Genomic DNA, 18,295 nt, shown 5'->3' with positions numbered 1-18,295 from the left:
GGGATCACAACATCTTTTACCATAGGACACCAGGGCAAAACAACCTCTACTACCATAGGACACCAGGGATCACAACTTCTTCTACCAAAGCACACCAGGGATCACAACTTCTTCTACCAAAGCACACCAGGGATCACAACATCTTCTACCATAGGACACCAGGGAACACAATCTCTTCTACCATATGACACCAGGGAACACAACCTCTTCTACCAAAGAACACTAGGGAACACGATCTCTTCTACCAAAGGACACCAGGGAACACAATCTCTTCACCCACTGAACACCAGGGAACACAACTTCTCCTACTAAAGGACACCAGGGAACACAACCTTTTCTCCCACTGGACACCAGGGAACACAATCACTTCTCCTACTTGACCACAGGGAACACAACCTTTAATCCCACTGGACACCAAGGAACACAACCATCTCTATCACTGAACACCATGGAATAAAACCTTTTCTCCGATTGAATACCAGGGAACACAACCTCGTCTCCTACTGTACACCAGGGAACTCAACCTAATACTATCCAACAGAATATCAAGAACTGGAAACCACAGACAATAACTTTCTCTACCCATTGAAAGTGAGAAATGTAATCTTCTACCACCACTAAAAAAATGGGCAACACAACCTTTTCTCCCACTGGACACCAGGAAACACAACCACTTCTCACACTGAACACCAGGGAACACAATCTCTTCATCTACTGAACACCAGGGAACACAATCTCTTCATCTACTGAACACCAGGGAACACAATCTCTTCATCTACTGAACAACAAGGAATATTAACTACTCCCAATGGTAAGCAGATATATAGATGTGGTATTATTTTTTTAATCGTGAATGAAGCAAGTTGTAATAAATTTGATACTGACTTACTGGTATCGTGTTTATTCTTTCTTTATAATTTAACTGGTATATTTGACACTATATTTGTTGATTGACAGATGCTCCATAGAGGCTCAAATTTCTGAACCTTAAAGAGGGCCTTTCATGTCCTCAGGCACATGCGGTTTTGTATACTGCTAGAAAGCCAACAGTGCACTGAATTCAGTGCACTTGACGAGTACTGATAGGTGGGGCGTTCTTCACAGCCCAGCTAGACTGTCAGGAAGGCCCTTCTGACAGTGGGTAGAGATCGGTAACAGTACTGATATCTCCAGCCCGGGGGCACATAACGGGAAAGCCGGCAGTGCGCTGAATTCAGCTCACTTTCAGCTTCCTTTCAGTATATAAAATTGCATGTGCCTGAGGACCTGAAAGGTCCTCTTTAACCAGGGAGTACATCTACATCACAGAGGTAGATGAATAGAAATGACAGCCACTCCGTACACATGGCGTAACTAGGAATGGCAGGGCCCTGTGGCGAACTTTTAAGGGGGGAATGGGGGTGACAGCTGTGTGCAAGCAAGTGGGTGATGTGGAGCGGGGAACCCCTCTTTCCACCACACTCTTGCTCACCCACAGTCTGCACCACCCATTCCATCTTCTTTCTCACACACAGCCTGCGCCCCACGTCACCCTCTTTGCTCACACACAGCCTGCACACCCATGTACCCCTCTTGCTCACACACAGCTTGCACCACTCATTCCCTCCTCATACTCACATAGGGGGTAATGGGGGGGTGCAGGCTGTGTATGAGAAAGGGGGTACGGGGGTGCAGACTTTCTCACACACAACTTCACACCCATGTACCCCTCTTGCTCACAGGCAGCCTGTAATTCATTCCCCCCATTGTACACTGACCTGTATAATATGGATAGCTCTGCCCACACAATAGTTTGATTCTATCTTAGTAGGTTAAGGACCTTTGATGATATCATGACACAGTGCTTGGGACAGCGGGCAAGAGATAGAAGTTTCTCCTGCCCGCTGTCACCATGCAAGTCCCGGGAGGCAGGGGCTCAGACAGCATGCGGCCCCTGCTTGGGTATAGTAGTGAAGCCAGCAATTTCTGGCTTCATCACTGTTAAAAGATGGACTGTGGAGGAGGCAGCACCCGGTGCTGCAGTGAATAGGGTCCGTTACCTGCTGGAGTTACTCCAGCCTATTAAAAAAAAAATAATCTACAGCAGTAGCGGCTGCCACCGGGCCCCCTAGTGTCCCGGGCCCTGTGGCAGCTGCTACCACTGATACCCCGGTACTTACGCCCCTGAAATTCCCTTTACTAGATCAAAATCACTTAGTTCCCACAAAAAATTTCAACCACTAAGGTTTCCCCTCTGGAATAGTATAATTTTCCCCACACTAGACTGCCAAGGGTATATACATATATCAAATACATTTTATTCCTTTATACTAGGACCAAGTTAAATTTGTTGGGTGTGGACATAAAATGGAAGTAACATATATTCTAATAATATGTGTCTTACCTGTATAACTCCTGCAGAATGTTTATCAGTACACATGGAGCCTGTATATGCAAGTCCCACTGTACTGCCATCAAAATCAATATTCCTGAGAAACACAAGATGCAAAACTGTGACAGACTGCTCACATACATGATATAAATGACTTAAAGGGGTTGTCCCATCACAAGGATCCTATCTATACTGCTAGATTATGTGGATTTAAGACTTTTCCTAAATGCATTGCTTTATCAAAACTGCTTTGTTTGGCCGCTATCTTAATTTATTCACTTCATTGTTTACACTTTGTTTCTATGGCCCTTGGGATTATCTGCTCATTTTTCAAGTGATGTAGCTGCCTGCTCTCAGGGGGGGAGGGAGGGGAAGGGAGCAGCTCTGAGCTGTTTGTGTCTTTTAAGTAGCAGAGCTTCTCAGATAGGGGAGGTGAGAGCTCCGGGATTTCTGAGTTCTTATCAGTCAGTTTAATTGAATTTGGCTGATAAGGGCTGAGATAGGGGGTCCATTACCTCTGTATGTAATGCAAACTGACTCAAATCCAGCTCTGCTACATCAGCTTCACACTGTGGTAATTCATTTACAACCAATCCCGTGCAAGTGAAACCCCGCCCACCTATGTGCCGAGAAAAGCAGGAAGTGAAGAGAGCACAACAGCCTGCAGGTTAGTGAACAGGCGTCATGGGAATACCCCTTTAAGAGGAGTCTCTCTCTAGAACCCCACACAGCGGTAGGTTAATAAGCATCACCTTAATTAATCATGCCCCCATTGCCAAGATATTGCTGTTTTTGTCAATATGCAAATTAGCAGTTCGGAGCAATGAGCAAACTGCCCCATTCTTACAGATTCCATATTGTAGACTTACGTTATGAACTGAGCGTTGTCATGAGGTTGACGACGTAACAATGTTTTCTCCCTCCACTCAGAGAATCGCTTTAGATTGGTGTCCGCGTTGCTGACCACTTCAAAATGGTCTCCATTGCTCCAAATTTCTAGTCCAGTTAGAGCCACAAAAATATTTAGGGGTTTATATACCTAAGGACGGGGTTAGATATGATATTATTATGATGAGTGACTGTCATCTGTCACAAATTACCACCACCAAAGGGGTAATACTGCATACTGTCCATTCACACAATGGCTGCCAATGTTATGCATGGGTGGACCGGGACTATCAGACATTTAGGATGGTCACTGTTAACAGGTTTCTGTATATACATATCTACTATATATTACTACAGTATCTCACCTGATTGACAAAATTAATAATGCCGTATATCCTTTCCTGGATTTTATCATTTCGCCCTTTATATTTTGTGTACTAGAAGAAAGGAGATCATTAATAATATGTGTACATGTAATATCTATGCCACATACTATATGCTACATTTTATAGATGATATATATTCTTACCATAGAATTATCCACCACCATATAGAGTTGGATATATTTTCTTGACTTTAGGAATTCTTGTTTCTATATAGATAAAGCAGAGGAACATCAATATCATGTGATAGATGGACTCTTTATCCTGGTCAGACTTATCTTCACCTGGGGTGAAGGTTCAGTTTACTGTCCTAGTCCTATATCTAAATATGATGAATACGACAGCATTATAATGGCAGGTGCTAATTGGGATTGATCTAGTTCTAAACATATTCAACAATATAGGGACAGATAGATAGATAGATAGACAGACAGACAGATAGGAAATAGACAGATAGGAGATAGACAGATAGATAGTTAGATAGATAGATAGATAGATAGATAGATAGATAGAAGATAGACAGATAGATAGATAGATAGACAGATAGGAGATAGATAGATAGATAGATAGATAGATAGGAGATAGATAGATAGATAGATAGATAGATAGATAGACAGATAGGAGATAGACAGATAAGAGATAGATAGGAGATAGACAGATAGGAGATAGACAGATAGATAGATAGATAGATAGATAGATAGATAGATAGATAGATAGAGAGATAGACAGATAGGAGATAGATAGATAGGAGATAGATAGATAGATAGATGATAGATAGATAGATAGATAGATAGATAGATAGATAGATAGGAGATAGACAGATAGGAGATAGATAGATAGATAGATAGATAGATAGATAGATAGGAGATAGACAGATAGGAGATAGATAGGAGATAGACAGATATGAGATAGATAGATAGAGAGAGAGAGATAGACAGATAGGAGATAGATACAATATAGACAGATAGGAGATAGACAGATAGGAGATAGACAGATAGGAGATAGATACGAGATAGACAGATATGAGATAGATAGAGAGAGAGAGATAGACAGATAGGAGATAGATAGGAGATAGACAGATAGACAGATAGGAGATAGATAGATAGATAGATAGATAGATAGATAGACAGATAGGAGATAGATAGGAGATAGACAGATAGATAGATAGATAGATAGATAGATAGATAGATAGGAGATAGATAGATAGATAGATAGATAGATAGATAGATAGATAGATAGATAGGAGATAGACAGATAGGAGATAGATAGGAGATAGATAGATAGATAGATAGATAGGAGATAGATAGATAGATAGATAGATAGATAGATAGGAGATAGACAGATAGGAGATAGACAGATAGGAGATAGACAGATAGGATATAGACAGATAGGAGATAGACAGATAGGATATAGACAGATAGGAGATAGACAGATACAATATAGACAGATAGGAGATAGACAGATAGGAGATAGATAGACAGATAGGAGATAGATAGAGAGAGAGATAGACAGATAGGAAATAGATAGATAGGAGATAGATAGGAGATAGACAGATAGGAGATAGACAGATAGGAGATAGATAGGAGATAGACAGATAGGAGATAGACAGATAGATAGATAGATAGATAGATAGATAGATAGATAGATAGAGAGATAGACAGATAGGAGATAGATAGATAGGAGATAGATAGATAGATAGATAGATAGGAGATAGATAGATAGATAGATAGATAGATAGATAGATAGATAGGAGATAGACAGATAGGAGATAGACAGATAGGAGATAGATAGATAGGAGATAGACAGATAGGAGATAGATAGGAGATAGACAGATATGAGATAGATAGAGAGAGAGATAGACAGATAGGAGATAGATACAATATAGACAGATAGGAGATAGACAGATAGGAGATAGACAGATAGGAGATAGATACGAGATAGACAGATATGAGATAGATAGATAGAGAGAGAGAGATAGACAGATAGGAGATAGATAGGAGATAGACAGATAGACAGATAGGAGATAGATAGATAGATAGATAGATAGATAGATAGATAGACAGATAGGAGATAGATAGGAGATAGACAGACAGATAGATAGATAGATAGATAGATAGGAGATAGATAGATAGATAGATAGATAGATAGATAGGAGATAGATAGATAGATAGATAGATAGGAGATAGACAGATAGGATATAGACAGATAGGAGATAGACAGATAGGATATAGACAGATAGGAGATAGACAGATACAATATAGACAGATAGGAGATAGACAGATAGGAGATAGACAGATAGGAGATAGATAGACAGATAGGAGATAGATAGAGAGAGATAGACAGATAGGAAATAGATAGGAGATAGACAGATAGACAGATAGGAGATAGATAGATAGATAGATAGATAGGAGATAGATAGGAGATAGACAGATAGGAGATAGACAGATAGGAGATAGATAGGAGATAGACAGATAGGAGATAGATAGATAGATAGATAGATAGATAGATAGATAGAGAGATAGACAGATAGGAGATAGATAGATAGGAGATAGACAGATATGAGATAGATAGATAGATAGATAGATAGATAGATAGATAGAGAGATAGGAGATAGACAGATAGGAGATAGACAGATAGGAGATAGACAGATAGGAGATAGAGAGAGAGATAGACAGATAGGAAATAGATAGATAGGAGATAGATAGATAGATAGGAGATAGACAGATAGGAGATAGACAGATAGGATATAGACAGATAGGAGATAGACAGATAGGATATACACAGATAGGAGATAGACAGATAGGAGATAGATAGGAGATAGACAGATAGATAGGAGATGGATAGATAGATAGATAGATAGATAGATAGATAGATAGATAGATAGATAGGAGATAGATAGATAGATAGGAGATAGATAGATAGATATGAGATATGAGATAGATAGACAGATATGAGATAGATAGATAGAGAGAGAGATAGACAGATAGGAGATAGATACAATATAGACAGATAGGAGATAGACAGATAGGAGATAGACAGATAGGAGATAGATACGAGATAGACAGATATGAGATAGATAGATAGATAGAGAGAGAGAGATAGACAGATAGGAGATAGATAGGAGATAGACAGATAGACAGATAGGAGATAGATAGGAGATAGACAGATAGGAGATAGACAGATAGATAGATAGATAGATAGATAGATAGATAGATAGATAGATAGGAGATAGATAGATAGATAGATAGATAGGAGATAGATAGATAGATAGATAGATAGATAGATAGATAGATAGATAGGAGATAGACAGATAGGAGATAGACAGATAGGAGATAGACAGATAGGATATAGACAGATAGGAGATAGACAGATAGGATATAGACAGATAGGAGATAGACAGATACAATATAGACAGATAGGAGATAGACAGATAGGAGATAGATAGACAGATAGGAGATAGATAGAGAGAGATAGACAGATAGGAAATAGATAGATAGGAGATAGACAGATAGACAGATAGGAGATAGATAGATAGGAGATAGATAGGAGATAGACAGATAGGAGATAGACAGATAGGAGATAGATAGACAGATAGGAGATAGATAGAGAGAGAGATAGACAGATAGGAAATAGATAGATAGGAGATAGATAGGAGATAGACAGATAGGAGATAGACAGATAGGAGATAGATAGGAGATAGACAGATAGGAGATAGACAGATAGATAGATAGATAGATAGATAGATAGAGAGATAGACAGATAGGAGATAGATAGATAGGAGATAGATAGATAGATAGATAGGAGATAGATAGATAGATAGATAGATAGATAGATAGGAGATAGACAGATAGGAGATAGACAGATAGGAGATAGATAGATAGGAGATAGACAGATAGGAGATAGATAGGAGATAGACAGATATGAGATAGATAGAGAGAGAGAGAGATAGACAGATAGGAGATAGATACAATATAGACAGATAGGAGATAGACAGATAGGAGATAGACAGATAGGAGATAGATACGAGATAGACAGATATGAGATAGATAGATAGATAGAGAGAGAGAGATAGACAGATAGGAGATAGATAGGAGATAGACAGATAGACAGATAGGAGATAGATAGATAGATAGATAGATAGATAGATAGATAGATAGATAGATAGACAGATAGGAGATAGATAGGAGATAGACAGATAGATAGATAGATAGATAGATAGATAGATAGATAGGAGATAGATAGATAGATAGATAGATAGGAGATAGATAGATAGATAGATAGATAGATAGATAGGAGATAGATAGATAGATAGATAGATAGATAGATAGGAGATAGATAGATAGATAGATAGATAGATAGATAGATAGATAGATAGGAGATAGACAGATAGGAGATAGACAGATAGGAGATAGACAGATAGGATATAGACAGATAGGAGATAGACAGATAGGATATAGACAGATAGGAGATAGACAGATACAATATAGACAGATAGGAGATAGACAGATAGGAGATAGATAGACAGATAGGAGATAGATAGAGAGAGATAGACAGATAGGAAATAGATAGATAGGAGATAGACAGATAGACAGATAGGAAATAGATAGATAGGAGATAGACAGATAGACAGATAGGAGATAGATAGATAGGAGATAGATAGGAGATAGACAGATAGGAGATAGACAGATAGGAGATAGATAGACAGATAGGAGATAGATAGAGAGAGAGATAGACAGATAGGAAATAGATAGATAGGAGATAGATAGGAGATAGACAGATAGGAGATAGACAGATAGGAGATAGATAGGAGATAGACAGATAGGAGATAGACAGATAGATAGATAGATAGATAGATAGATAGATAGATAGATAGAGAGATAGACAGATAGGAGATAGATAGATAGGAGATAGATAGATAGATAGATAGATAGATAGATAGGAGATAGATAGATAGATAGATAGATAGGAGATAGACAGATAGGAGATAGACAGATAGGAGATAGATAGATAGGAGATAGACAGATAGGAGATAGATAGGAGATAGACAGATATGAGATAGATAGAGAGAGAGAGAGATAGACAGATAGGAGATAGATACAATATAGACAGATAGGAGATAGACAGATAGGAGATAGACAGATAGGAGATAGATACGAGATAGACAGATATGAGATAGATAGATAGATAGATAGAGAGAGAGAGATAGACAGATAGGAGATAGATAGGAGATAGACAGATAGACAGATAGGAGATAGATAGATAGATAGATAGATAGACAGATAGGAGATAGATAGGAGATAGACAGATAGATAGATAGATAGATAGATAGATAGATAGAGAGATAGACAGATAGGAGATAGATAGATAGGAGATAGACAGATAGGAGATAGATAGATAGATAGATAGATAGATAGATAGATAGATAGGAGATAGATAGATAGATAGATAGAGAGATAGGAGATAGACAGATAGGAGATAGACAGATAGGAGATAGATAGATAGGAGATAGACAGATAGGAGATAGATAGGAGATAGACAGATATGAGATAGATAGATAGAGAGAGAGATAGACAGATAGGAGATAGATACAATATAGACAGATAGGAGATAGACAGATAGGAGATAGACAGATAGGAGATAGATACGAGATAGACAGATATGAGATAGATAGATAGAGAGAGAGAGATAGACAGATAGGAGATAGATAGACAGATAAGAGATAGATAGAGAGAGAGATAGACAGATAGGAAATAGATAGATAGGAGATAGACAGATAGACAGATAGGAGATAGATAGATAGACAGACAGATAGGAGATAGATAGATAGGAGATAGATAGGAGATAGACAGATAGATAGATAGATAGATAGATAGATAGATAGGAGATAGATAGATAGATAGATAGATAGATAGATAGATAGATAGATAGGAGATAGACAGATAGGAGATAGACAGATAGGATATAGACAGATAGGAGATAGACAGATAGGATATAGACAGATAGGAGATAGACAGATAGGAGATAGACAGATAGATAGGAGATAGATAGATAGATAGATAGATAGATAGATAGACAGATAGGAGATAGACAGATACAATATAGACAGATAGGAGATAGACAGATAGGAGATAGAGAGAGAGATAGACAGATAGGAAATAGATAGATAGGAGATAGATAGATAGATAGATAGATAGACAGACAGATAGGAGATAGATAGATAGGAGATAGATAGGAGATAGACAGATAGATAGATAGGAGATAGACAGATAGGAGATAGACAGATAGGATATAGACAGATAGGAGATAGACAGATAGGATATACACAGATAGGAGATAGACAGATAGGAGATAGATAGGAGATAGACAGATAGATAGGAGATGGATAGATAGATAGATAGATAGGAGATAGATAGATAGATAGATAGATAGGAGATAGATAGATAGATAGATAGATAGATAGATAGATAGATAGAGAGATAGACAGATAGCAGATAGACAGATACAATATAGACAGATAGGAGATAGACAGATAGGAGATAGATAGATAGATAGATAGATAGATAGAGAGAGAGAGCGAGAGAGAGAGAGAGACAGATAGGAGATAGATAGATAGATAGGAGATAGACAGATAGACAGATAGGAGATAGATAGATAGATAGATAGATAGATAGATAGATAGGAGATAGACAGATAGGAGATAGACAGATAGGATATAGACAGATAGGAGATAGACAGATAGGAGATAGACAGATAGGAGATAGATAGGAGATAGACAGATAGGAGATAGATAGATAGATAGATAGATAGACAGATAGGAGATAGATAGATAGATAGATAGATAGATAGGAGATAGACAGATAGGAGATAGACAGATAGATGATAGATAAATAGATAGATAGATAGATAGATAGATAGATAGATAGATAGATAGATAGATAGGAGATAGATAGATAGATAGATAGGAGATAGATAGATAGATACAGATAGATAGATAGATAGATAGATAGATAGATAGATAGATAGGATATAGACAGATAGGAGATAGACAGATAGGATATAGACAGATAGGAGATAGACAGATAGGATATGGACAGATAGGAGATAGACAGATAGGAGATAGACAGATAGGAGATAGACAGATAGGAGATAGATAGATAGATAGATAGATAGAGAGAGAGATAGACAGATAGGAGATAGACAGATAGACAGATAGGAGATAGATAGATAGATAGATAGATAGATAGGAGATAGACAGATAGGAGATAGACAGATAGATGATAGATAGATAGATAGATAGATAGATAGATAGATAGGAGATAGATAGATAGATAGATAGATAGATAGATAGATACAGATAGATAGATAGGAGATAGACAGATAGGAGATAGACAGATAGGATATAGACAGATAGGAGATAGACAGATAGGATATACACAGATAGGAGATAGACAGATAGGAGATAGATAGGAGATAGACAGATAGATAGGAGATGGATAGATAGATAGATAGATAGGAGATAGATAGATAGATAGATAGATAGATAGATAGGAGATAGATAGATAGATAGATAGATAGAGAGATAGACAGATAGCAGATAGACAGATACAATATAGACAGATAGGAGATAGACAGATAGGAGATAGATAGATAGATAGATAGATAGATAGATAGAGAGAGAGAGCGAGAGAGAGAGAGAGACAGATAGGAGATAGATAGATAGGAGATAGACAGATAGACAGATAGGAGATAGATAGATAGATAGATAGATAGGAGATAGACAGATAGGAGATAGACAGATAGGATATAGACAGATAGGAGATAGACAGATAGGAGATAGACAGATAGGAGATAGATAGGAGATAGACAGATAGGAGATAGATAGATAGATAGATAGATAGACAGATAGGAGATAGATAGATAGATAGATAGATAGATAGATAGATAGATAGATAGGAGATAGACAGATAGGAGATAGACAGATAGATGATAGATAAATAGATAGATAGATAGATAGATAGATAGATAGATAGATAGATAGGAGATAGATAGATAGATAGGAGATAGATAGATAGATACAGATAGATAGATAGATAGATAGATAGATAGATAGATAGATAGGATATAGACAGATAGGAGATAGACAGATAGGATATAGACAGATAGGAGATAGACAGATAGGATATGGACAGATAGGAGATAGACAGATAGGAGATAGACAGATAGGAGATAGACAGATAGGAGATAGATAGATAGATAGATAGATAGATAGATAGAGAGAGAGATAGACAGATAGGAGATAGACAGATAGACAGATAGGAGATAGATAGATAGATAGATAGATAGATAGATAGATAGATAGATAGGAGATAGACAGATAGGAGATAGACAGATAGATGATAGATAGATAGATAGATAGATAGATAGATAGATAGATAGGAGATAGATAGATAGATAGATAGATAGATAGATACAGATAGATAGATAGGAGATAGACAGATAGGAGATAGACAGATAGATGATGATAGATAGATAGATAGATAGATAGCTAGATAGATACAGATAGATAGATAGGCAGATAGATAGATAGATAGATAGATAGATAGATAGATAGATAGATATGAGATATTGCAGATTCTCGTTCACCTCTTGACTACTACTTGAGAAGTCTGTCTTGGTCATTATTGTCTCATTGATATTTGTATCATCCACTCCACAGGTTTTTGGGGTCTCCTGGGCCTGATACTGGTAAATAGCATGCGCTCCAGGCTCGGACATCTTCAGAGGTTGAATTATGAATTTACTTTCTTGTATAGCAATAATGCCACTAAAGGGAAATATTACAATATGTTCAGGTTAACTCTACTTTTCCAAAGGTCAACTGTATAACTCCTAATATTAAAGGGGTTCTCTGCAATGGACAGTCCCTACTTGTAAAAATCCCTTTCAATAAGCAAATCATAGTGTCCCCTGGCTGACACTATCCCTGGAGACCAGCCGTAATCTGTGGGGAAAACTGGGCACAATTTCTTTGCAGTGCCTCCGCAGAGGAAATGAATCGTTACAAAGTGTCCATTCAAATCAATGGGTTGTCTGTGTAATACAAGACATGACAGGTCCTCCAGGGGGGAGACACTGTTTGTAAGCATTCTTCATGCTGACCAAGGGATGAGGATTCTGACCCCTCTTTTTTAGATTGCGTCTTGATGACTTTCCTGCTAGAACATTTTGCTGCTATATAGGACTCACCTTAATCCATTGCATGTGCTCAGGCTGACCTTTGAACTGCTGTCATTCTTCACATATCCTTGATAAAAGCAATGATCCTACAAGATACAGATAGACAGAATTGTCATGTGGCCATTCACTCAAGGAATCAGCCAATGATCTCTGCTGTGTGGTGGTTTTACAAAGGTGATAAGTGATATAAAGTACCTTTATCTCGGGGCTGGTGGTGACCAGGGAACCGTCTTTCAGGTAATGGGTCTCTGTGTAATCCTCAGAAATTAAGTCTCTGCAAAAAGAATTGGATCTTTTTTTAGAATACACTGTAAGGCCCGGATCACATTTGTGTTTGGGGATTTCGTTCCCCTCTCCGCATGAAAAATGCAGAGAGAAAAGTGCTGCAAGCAGGAAACCACACGGACCCCATTACAGTCTATGAAGTCCATGGGTTTCTTAAAGTAACCACTTTTTTTATGCGGATTAGGTTAGAAACCCGAACACAGATGTGAACCTAGCCTAACAGGGATGTGACTACTTCTAACATTAAGGAGTCAAGGACGTGTGGATCAAGGTTAGTATATAAGTATCTTATCCAATGGGTTGACTTTAGGATAAGGGTCAAGAGTAGAGATGAGCGTACACTGTTCTGATCAGCCGATCCGAACAGCACGCTCCCATAGAAATGAATGGAAGCACCTGTGACGCCGGACGCCGGCAAAGTCAGCGCCACAGGTGCTTCCATTCATTTCTATGGGAGCGTGCTGTTCGGATCGGCTGATCAGAACAGTGTTCACTCATCTCTAGTCAAGAGACATACAGAGACGTAACATAAAGCTGCAAAATCTTGTAACTTCCCCATTAACCACATGTCATTGGTAATACTAGGGTCTTCTTTTGTGTCAGAGAGGGCATTGAACTCCCTTAGGCACAAGGACCAGGCTTATATAATGCACCTGCACACACAAGGTTTGGACAGTTTAAAGGGATCCTTTTTTTCTGACTAACATGGAGGAATAGCCTTAAGAAAGGCTATTCTTCTCCTACCTTTAGATCTCTTCTCCGCGCCATCGTTCGGTAGATATCCCGAACTCATTTGCATACGCGGAGCTGCGCAGAAAAGACTTCTAAAGGTAGGAGAAGAATAGCCTTTCTTAAGGCTATTCCTACATGTTAGAAAAAAAGGGTATCCAATGATAGGATCCCTTTAAGGTGTAGCTAATAGTACAATCCATGTACATGAGGAATAATACAATTTATGGCCATTGTATTACTTATATTTTCCATTATCCTTTATTTACATTTTCAAAATTGCAAATTTTTTTTTTAGCAGTTTTCATCTTTGGTGGATGCAGAATAGCTTCCAGCTTCCAGATACTGCACACAGAAACTAGAGGAGAATCTGCTTCACAACTCTCAGAGGACACTCACTCAGTTTTTTCTAGATGAAGGACCATTGGTTGTCCATTCACTTCTAGGCCATATTGTACCAGGTCTGGATAGTCGCTCTGCAGAGAGGAGAAGCACATGTACATGACTTACTGAGAAATAGTGCAGACGTGACGGCGAAATATAGTCATCTCAATACACCACAAAGGTTCTGTTAAAAATATAATACCTTATTAAGCGACTTAGCGGTGGTGCAGGATATTGCAGTACTTACATGAGTCATAGCAATGAAAGACAGTCTTATCGGGGATATCGCTGCTTCCACATTAACATGATTAATGATTTATTAAGTATTTTACCACAATGAAGAATACAAAGTAGAAGCCAGTTATATACAACCAGGAAAAGGATGTAGGTTGAACAAGTAACCACAAAATAAACCACAACTATACAAATATCCACATCAGTGCTTGTGCATAAAATAACCTGTCAATGTACTGAACTCTAGGCATATAATAAGTCTAAGTATATAGTATATACATACAAAATAGATACATAAATACAGTGGCTTGCAAAAGTATTCATACCCTTGAACTTTTTCACATTTTGTCGCCTTACAACCATAAACTTAAATGTGTTTTATTGAGATTTTAAGCGATAGCTCAACAGAAAGTAGGCGATAATTGTGAAGTATAAGGAAAATGATATATGGTTTTCAGAATTTTAATAAAAACAAAATCTGAAAAATGTGACGTGCAAAAGTATTCAACCCCCTGTGCTCTGATACCCATAAATAAAGTCCAGAGCACACTATTGCCTTCAGAAGTCACTTAATGAGTTAATAGAGTCTGGCTGTGTGTAATTTAGTTTAAGTATAAATACACCTGTTCTGTGAAGGCCTCAGTGGTTTGTTAGAGAACACTAGTGAACAAACAGCATCATGAAGACCAAGGAACTCACCAGACAGGTCAGAGCAGTAGCATAACTAGGAATGGCGAGGCCCCATGGCGAATCTTTGACATGGGGCTCCCCCCGACCGACGTCGAAGACCCCGACCCCCCCCATTTCTTTGCGCACTATTATGCCCCATAGTTGCCCCTGCAAACAGCATTATACCCCATAGTGGCCTCTTCACTCATTATTATGCCCCATAGTGGCCCCATCACCCAGTATTATGCTCCATTGTGGATACCCATTAACAATTATTATACTCTGGGGTCTTTTCAGACCCCAGAGTATAATAATCGGAGACTGAGAGAGGGATACAAACATAAACACTGTTACTTACCTATCTCTGCGCTCCCCGCTGTCGGCTATCTTCAATGATGACACTGCGCTCTCCTGGTTCTCCTCTTATCTCTCAGACCGCACTTTCAGTGTATCATTTGCGGGCTCTGTTTCCTCCCCGCTTTCCCTTGCTGTTAGGGTTCCTCAGGGCTCGGTCCTGGGGCCCCTGCTCTTTTCTCTCTACACAGCCCCCATTGGACAAACCATCACCAGATTTGGCTTCCGGTACCATCTTTATGCTGATGACACCCAATTATACACATCTTCCCATGACATCACCCCTGCACTCATACAGAACACCAGTGACTGTCTTTCTGCTGTCTCTAATATCATGTCCTCGCTCTATCTGAAACTAAATCTCTCTAAGACTGAACTACTACTGTTTCCACCATCTAATAGATCTGTCCCTGATATATCCATTGTAGTCTCAGGCCTTACTATAACTCCTAGGCAGCATGCCCGCTGCCTTGGGGTCATATTTGACGCAGACCTTTCCTTCACCCCTCATATTGAATCACTCGCACGCTCATGTCACCTCCACCTCAAAAACATCTCCAGAATACGCCCTTTCCTCACCAGAGATACACTATTGTCTCTCTGATTCATTCTCGCCTTGACTACTATAACTCCTTACTATTTGGTCTTCGCCTCACTAAACTCTCCCCTCTACAATCTATTCTGAATGCAGCGGCCAGGCTCATCTATCAGTCTAGACGCTACAGCGATGCCTCCGGTCTGTGCCAGTCGCTACATTGGCTGCCTATTCATTATAGAATAAAATATAAAGTTATCACCCTCATCCACAAGGCTCTCCATAATGCCGCACCCCCATACATTGCCTCCCTCATCTCTGTCTACCGCCCAACCCGTGTTCTCCGCTCACTCAATGACCTAACACTTACATCCTCTATTATCAGAACCTCCCACGCTTGTATACAAGACTTCTCCTGAGCTGCACCACTTCTCTGGAATGCTCTACCCCGGACAATCAGATTAACTCCCAATTTCTACAGTTTCAAGCGCAAACTAAAGACACATCTTTTCAGATAGGCCTATCACAATTCCTAACGTAAACCCTTCCGTACTATAATTAGAATCCCCAAAATTTAACCCTCTTCTATCCCCGCTCCCACATTACCCCACGATATGATGTCTTTTCAGGCTAACTTTATTTGTCCAAGCTCCATCCACATGTTACAGGACACCACTAGTGATGGCTCATAAAGTTTTAAGTTTGTGTAATGACAGTCACCTCTATTACAAAATTGTCTGAATACTGTATAAGCAATACCGCCCCTGCTACCTCTTGTGTCACCCCCTCTACCACATAGATTGTAAGCTCTTGTGAGCAGGGCCCTCAGTCCCATTGTGTGAAATGACTTTCTTTGTAATGTATCTTTCTGTCTATATTTGAACCCTACAAATTGTACAGCTCTGCGGAATATGTTGGCGTTATATAAATAAAATTTATTATTATTATTATTATTATTATTATGACGTCAGGGATGTCATGTGACCGGGGGCCTGTGTCGCGACGCATAAGAATGTAGGCCCCGGTCATGTGACGTCTGAGAGATCACACAAGTAGGCCCTGAAGCCTTCGCGGAGTGTGGAGAGGTAAGTAACAGTGTTTGTTATGTTTGCTTACCTCTCCCGGGCCTCCGATCATTATAATCGGGGGTCTGAAAAGACCCCTGAGTATAATAATGATGTTGTCAGGGCCCGCGGCGTCACCTACCGATCCCGGCCCCTGCCAGGATTAATAAGTAAGTAGGGCCTATTAAAAAAAAACAAAAACGCAGTGGTAGTGGCTGTCGCTGGACCCCCTAATGTCCCGGGCCCTGTGGCAGCTGCCTCCACTGCTTACCCGGTAGTTACGCCTCTGGGTCAGAGACAAAGTTGTAGAGAAGTTTAAATCCATTCAGCCGTTTTTGCGTGATTGAGTAACAAACACACAAACATCCAAACACACAAACTTTCAGTAGGATTATAGATAGATTAGAAATAGACAAACAATATCAAGACAGATAAAGTGCTGTGTGTCCTTAAGGTTTAGCTAGACATTGATTATAAAGATTGATAATCTATAGATATTGAATGGATAAGATCTATACTGATATAAATTAGATAGATATGAGATAGGAGATAGATAGATAGATAGATAGGAGATAGATAGATAGATAGATAGATAGATAGATAATATCCATCGATATTTTCAGAAATGTTGCCATTACCATTTGCTCTGTACTATACCTTAGTATCTCTCTTGTGATGTACATGCAGTTTTCGGGGGAACACAACCTCATATTTCTGCCCCGCTGGTATATCATTACTGCCTGCAGGGAATGGTCACCGGATTACTGATATCATATAGTAACATTACATATATTACTGGTATCATAGAAGAAGACTGGACAGGAGTTTGTCACTTCCATCTTCATAATCTGTTTGCGGTCAATTCTCATATTAGCAAAGGGCAAAACATTTTCCCCGAGATTCAGCAAACACATGGAATATCTGTAGCTGAGCCATAGTCTAATGACAATGTGTTCACCATTTTTCATCTCTGCTTGTTGTCAGCAAATTTTCTTCACCCGCTACTATAATATCACTGGGTGAAGACATTCTACTTTATGTGTAATGGCTTAAACCCAGTACAGACCTAATCCTACTTACATTTTAGGACTTGCTGTATTTTTATCCAGTTTATCCAACCATCTACAAAGAAGCATATATCCTGTCCTGATACTTGCCTGTA

General features: G+C 38.8%; 1 protein-coding gene across 1 annotated transcript in view; it reads right to left on the bottom strand.

The window, feature by feature from the left end:
• Positions 1–241: 241 nt before the first annotated feature.
• LOC142204483 (zinc metalloproteinase-disintegrin-like VLAIP-B) overlaps positions 242–18,295 on the bottom strand; it is a 71,313-nt gene continuing 53,259 nt past the window's right edge. Inside the window, exons 22-29 of the mRNA XM_075275795.1 lie at positions 14,293–14,369; positions 13,075–13,153; positions 12,889–12,965; positions 12,286–12,466; positions 3,789–3,851; positions 3,625–3,696; positions 3,241–3,410; positions 242–407 (exon numbers count right to left, since the gene is read on the bottom strand). Of these exons, the coding sequence (XP_075131896.1) occupies positions 242–407; positions 3,241–3,410; positions 3,625–3,696; positions 3,789–3,851; positions 12,286–12,466; positions 12,889–12,965; positions 13,075–13,153; positions 14,293–14,369 (885 nt within the window). The remainder of the gene's footprint in view (positions 408–3,240; positions 3,411–3,624; positions 3,697–3,788; positions 3,852–12,285; positions 12,467–12,888; positions 12,966–13,074; positions 13,154–14,292; positions 14,370–18,295) is intronic.

This window comes from Leptodactylus fuscus, chromosome 5, assembly GCF_031893055.1.
Source record: "Leptodactylus fuscus isolate aLepFus1 chromosome 5, aLepFus1.hap2, whole genome shotgun sequence".
Taxonomy (NCBI): domain Eukaryota; kingdom Metazoa; phylum Chordata; class Amphibia; order Anura; family Leptodactylidae; genus Leptodactylus; species Leptodactylus fuscus.
The sequence above is the reverse complement of the archived record's forward strand: the minus strand, read 5'-3'. Positions and strand labels throughout refer to the sequence as shown.